At 34.6% G+C, this 6000-nt stretch overlaps 1 protein-coding gene across 4 annotated transcripts in view; it reads left to right on the top strand.

Annotated features, from left to right (window-relative positions):
- The first annotated feature begins 1385 nt into the window (after positions 1 to 1385).
- The window catches only part of scara5 (scavenger receptor class A, member 5 (putative)), a 41012-nt gene continuing 36397 nt past the window's right edge, over positions 1386 to 6000 (top strand). For 3 of the 4 annotated variants that reach the window (XM_079887579.1, XM_079887578.1, XM_079887576.1), the window contains exons 1-2: positions 1386 to 1634; positions 4425 to 4549. In XM_079887579.1, the coding sequence (XP_079743705.1) occupies positions 4435 to 4549 (115 nt within the window). In that variant the 5' untranslated portion in view covers positions 1386 to 1634; positions 4425 to 4434. Of the gene's footprint in view, positions 1635 to 2505; positions 2591 to 4424; positions 4550 to 6000 lie in introns of those variants that run through there. The other variant, XM_079887577.1, reaches the window with a different exon arrangement.

Genomic DNA, 6000 nt, shown 5'->3' with positions numbered 1-6000 from the left:
AAGGTGAGGACTATTCTTGCAGATAGTTCTCATCCTCTCTTCAGTCAATTTGAGCCCCTGAAATCAGGTAGATGCTACAGAATCCCTCTAGCAAATAAAAATGTGTTTAAGAGGTCTTTTATTCCAAATGCTGTTAAAATTCTCAACTCGGCAAGTGACTGATAATCTAAATGATTATGGCATGAAATTTGATTATTTATCTATTTATTTTTATGTAATTTGAATCTGTCTGTTCTATGTCTCTGTTTCTCATTACTGCTTGTATACTTATTCTAATGGCTGGTGAGCCAAAGACAATTTTCCACCTCGGTGGACAAACAGCTCTAAGTGAATAAAAACATCCTGCAAAGTTTTAAATCTGAAAGTGCACCGTATATAAAGTTATTGTCTTTCAAAGTAAGATTCGACTCTGAGTACATAGGTGTAGGTGGCCTCAGGACAGCTGACGTTGTTATGGCAATCGGCTTTTTTTTTCGATGCGCGCACTGTACACGGTAAACCAATCACAACAGACTAAGCTGTATGGCCAATCAGAGCAGAGTAGTTTACGGAAAGGAGGGATTTAGAGAGATTTATTCATCTGAGTCGTTTGAGAATCATTGAAAAATGTGATGTGCAAATGTATATTATGAGAAAATGAAACTGTAAAAATGTTTTTACCTTTGATGCATGTAAACCTGTTGTAGTAGGAGACTCAAATAGCACAATAAGGGCACTTTAATGTCTTTTACCTTCAGTTGATTTCATCTAAGGCTGTGTCTGAAGTCAGTTGTGGTTCTTGTGTTTCTCTTTCCTTTAGTGATTTTGCTTGTTTTTATCAGCTGTCTTCAATGATGCTCAATCATCACTCAATTATATTTATGTATATTTGTGGACATCTCAGGTTAAACTTTTACCTTTATTTAAGGGATAAGGCCATGCAGTTTTTCAGTAGTCTGAATGTCTGTATTTTTAAGAAAATTTCTAAGGCTCGTTTTATATAAAAATTGTGAAATCATTGTTAAATGTGACTGCATTTTCTCTGTAAAAACACATATATTTTACTGTGCATTTCTTTTGCTTATTATGTTGTAGCCTAATACATTTATTCTCTGATAGTGGATACTAGAATTGATATTCAGCTAAATTGATATTATTTCTATGTGAACATATGTTGATATTATTACAATGTGAATATTTTCTTTTACCTGCAGCATTTCTGGTATTATACCATAAAAAAAAAAAAAAAAAAAAAAAAAAAAAAAAAAAATGCCAATTGTGATATCATGGTGAGAGCACAATTGCTCTCTCGCAATAAGCGCTTTTCTGGTCTGCATGTAGCTGTGAAGGGTACTAGTCTACCCAATCTGGCAACCCTGGGAAGCACTTTTGTGTGTTTTCCCACATGTGGGAGTCGCATGAAATTGGACACTTTCTTGAGTGCGAAGGACGCTTGACGATGGATTGAGGCAAGAATATATTTGCTCTGTACACAGAATTTACAGAAAAACGTTACGCAGATCTGGTGTCCGTGTAGCGCGACAACAAAAAACAAAATAGTTTTAAGCTGACGGATCTTTGCTCTGCTCAGTCTCCACCAGTGAGAGCATCAGCTTGAACAAGAACCTGCGGCTTTCAGCACCCACTTGACTCCGGTAATGATACAAACAGCTTTTTTCTTCTGGTGATGATGTAGTTCAGAGCTGACAGGTCGAAATGAGACAGTATAAGATTGTAGAATGTTTTCATGTACATTTTGTGTTTATCAGGATAGCTGTCTACTTGTTTTATTCTCGGTATTGTGGAATTGTATTTTCCTGCCTCGTCTGCCTAAAAGTGGTTGCGATCAAAAAAGTTTCTGTATTTTTGTTGTCATACAATCATTTACTGCAAGTCTCATATCTACTATGCTATTCTACAGCAGATTTGTATTTATTGTCTTGTATATTGGAATGTCACCACTTACAGTCAGATTAAGACTAAAACGGTATTTGTGAAGATGTATTGAGGGTGTTGTAAGCAGTGCATGCACCTTGGCAATCTTTGGTTTAACTTAATTCAATTGTGGAGAGTTATTCCATATATATATATATATATATATATATATATATATATATATATATATATATATATATATATATATATATATATATATATATATATTTAAATCTAAAAATACCAAATTATCTCAACCGAATCTTTCAGGTTAACTACTAGCCACAGCACACAATGGAATCATAAATGTATGTAACGTTTTCTACTATCTAAGTAATGTATGGGATGAGCAAGGCATGGCAGTGTACTGGTTTTTGCGCAATAATTGCCCATTAAAGGGACATACATTATGTTAACATCCTCAACCTTAGCACAAGGCATATATTTACCCTATAACATAGCTGAAGTCATTTATCATCATTAATGATAAACCTGTCCTCTTTTTGAAGTTGTTGTGACGATGATGAAAATATTGACAATTGTGTCATGTTAATTTTGCTTTTGGAAACAGAATGCTGCACCAAAAAAAAGGTATGCAACTTCTCATATAAGATGCAGTCTGCAATGTAAAGAGACAATTATTGGAGACAGATGTGGGAACTGAAAAAGTGAAAAGGTTTGCAGAGCAGAGAGGTTTGCTCTCTCTTTTTTTTTTTTTGTCTCCATTATCCAGTAGATTTACAGTAATCTGAGTTGCATAGCAGCCACATGAGCTCACAGTGCTGTCCACGCTTTGTGCCAAACTGTCAGTGTGCACTTGTGTAATCAGAGAGACCAGATAGAGTGCTTTTTAATTACATTTTTAAACTGGGCTCTGTTTGTTTTGTAAGAAGTAAATGGTGGTTACAATGACCATTCAGACAGAAGTAGATTCTTCAAACTTTGACTTTTGTGTGAGCTTTATCCTCATGGAAGCCATGCAGTGATGGAGAATAGTGCAGTTCTCTGGCTTTGGTGGAATTTTTTTCTTGTTACATTAAGTTACAATATTCAATATAGAAGACTCCTGATCATAATTCTTAATCACCTTAACCTTGCAGTTTCCCACATCTGGGAATTAAGATTGTGATAATGTTTAAACAACGTTATCAACATTTCTAGTGATGCACCAAGCATTTTTTTTACTAGCAAATTGGTTGATTCCAGTATCAAAACTATTCTGAAGACAGTCAGTTCCCTTCAGAGATACATAAACCCCCACCCTCAATACAATATTTATATTTTTCTTCCTAGATTTCGAGCACAGCGAACAGTGAGATTGCTGTGCCTTGTGCAGTATTTTCTCTCCTCTTTGTGTCCGTCTTCAGCGTCTCCTGTCTTTGGCCCGTGTTAACGTCCTGTTTACAGACTTTGTAATATTTCCACACAAACCATTTCTAAACATTTCGTTTTTATAAATTACCTGTGAGGGTCAGTGAAGCCATACTCATTTCGATGACCTTAATAAATGCTGAATATAAAACTACAGTTTTTAAATAAAAATACACCTAATTGACTAAACACAATCTTTATTGACTAATGCAAAAAAAAAAATTCATGAGCAATTCCAATGTGTGCTTGTCATGTGAGATACCTATCCACATCTAAAATAAAATATTCCTAAGAAAATAGTAATAAAGTAAAACAAATAATTACACTTATTCTTTTAGCAGGTGCTTTTATTCAAAGTGACTTATACAAATGAGGGCCAAAGATAACAATCTTATTCCTAAATGACAGCGATTCAGCTATGTCTATTAAACCTTTGACAAGTATGATCACAGTGAGCGTTCAGATCTGATCCGGAGAGAGCAGTCGTCATGTATAGATATGAAACAGCTTCACAAACAGTCTTTTCAAACACACAGTATTATTATTTCTGTCATACAATAATTCAGATTATTGCAGAAGTACTGGGATAAAAGTTTATAGTTCAGATATAAACACTGATGTCAACAGTAGCTAGGGCTAAATCACCTTTTGAAAGTAATTTTCTTTTGTTAAAAATGTTACTAGTGGTAATTAGGCATTTTTTCATCAATTTTTTCTATACTGTATAGTATATATAATTTTAATGTGGTATAGATCACATGTAAACCAAAATCAGATGCTTCTTTATGTGTGATTTTGTACCTTTGTTGATGAACTCTATGTAATAATTACCATTTTCATTGTAGGACACTGTTATTTATGAGAAAGTCAAATGGTACAAACAGTTCTTAAAGTGTAAAGATGGCCAAATTGTATTCATTTCATTGATTAGTTTGTTTGGGTATTTAAGCTCTGCGTTTCTTTCAGTTTTTTATCTGTTCTCGGTGGTTGTTCTGTTTCAGTTTTTGTAAGTCTAAGTATCCTGAGTATGTTGTTTTTTAGAGTTTTGTTAATAAAATCAAAATCTTATTTGCCACTGACAACAGCTTGTTCTGTCCTTGAATAATTTATTTTGTACCATTTGTTTGCCATTTTTGCAGTGGGTTGTGAATGGAGAACAAGGCAATGTATCTGACCACCAACAGTGAAGATAGGGATAACAGCTCATTTTATGAGGAGGGCTACGATGGGATGAATCTATCAAAACTCAACCTATGTGAAGAAGGTTTGTATCTTCTTTACTATTTCTTTATTACCTGCACTGCACACCATCAATCACAGAGTTATTTATGAAATAAACATCTTCGACTGTGTCTACCTCTCTTTGTACAGTTTGTCTATCCGAAATCTTTCCATTTTGCTTTTGATCAAGACAGGTCCTTTCTGTCATATTGTCCCTGAAGATCTCAAAATTCGTCACTCAAATTCTTGAGAAACCTCAATCAGTCCCTGCTATATTTGCTAATTACAGACCAAGTTGTATTGTCCTACTTCTCACCAAAGTTTTAGAAAATGTAGTAGCCTCACAGCTGCAGTCTCTCTAACACTGTGTCACAGCCAGATGCGATGCGATGAGATTTCAGCTACAAGCAGTTTGTCTGTCCACAGAAAACGTGATCACGGCCAATCAGAAGAGCGTGTGGGCGGAGTCTCTTTGCAAGCGCACTGCACTCGCAACCAATTGGATAAATATATAATCAAATTATTTTAACATTATTAAAATATGTACTGAGTGACTTAATATTTTTCACTGAATACACTTGACTGTTCACACTGAGTTTGAGTTGATTGTTTGAACCTTTTTGTTTCTTTTAATCCTAAAATCTGTGGTAAATTATCCATTGTCGCTTTCAGTACGGCTATAAATTAGAGCTGTCAACGCTAAAATGTTAATGCATGCGATTAATTCAAAATTCTGAACACATTGAAATAATTTAACGCAAATACATTCCTGAAGCTTGTGAAATTGCGTCATTACCGTAATTTACATCACGCTGTTAGATGAGATTTCAATTCTAACCCTTTAACCCAATTTCGTTTCTCTGTTTGCAATCAGATCATTTTAAGCAGCTAAACTCTGGGTAAGTTTTCAGTCCAATTATCCAGTAAGCGTATTCATTCAGTCAGCCCAAAACAGCACTAATGTAAAGAAAACCAAGCTGATTACAACAGAGATGGCAGACAGAGAGACTCACATTGCGTTTTCAGTGAATTATTAATTCCAGTGTGTTTCGTTTTAAAACATGAGCGTTGTCATATTATGTGATTGTTTCTGAAGAGCACGGGCCCTCATGCATCTCACTGTGTGAAATACAAACTGAACAGAAGGTCAAAACATCCCACCGCTGTATGGCCAGATGATACGAAAACTACATTTCTCAGCTAAAGCAAAAAAATATTTCACTAGTAAAGTTTTGATGGATGAGGATTGCAATCAAGCTTGGAGAAAATACCTTCAGTTTTGTGAGAATCACCCTGATGGTTTCCTTTGCTGGATATAGCAAATGGTGACTAAATGAATATGTTAAACAAGATAAATGATGTATGCATAATTTCATGACAAGTGTGACAAAAGGGTGCGATTAATCTCGATTAAAAATGTTATTAAATAAAATCTATTGACAGCCTTACTATAAATTATATTCAAACTCACATTAGACACTTTTAACATTGAAT

This window comes from Squalius cephalus (assembly GCF_949319135.1).
Source record: "Squalius cephalus genome assembly, chromosome: 12".
NCBI classification, from domain to species: Eukaryota; Metazoa; Chordata; class Actinopteri; order Cypriniformes; family Leuciscidae; genus Squalius; species Squalius cephalus.
Note: the sequence above shows the minus strand (reverse complement) of the source record. Positions and strands in the feature narration are given on the sequence as shown.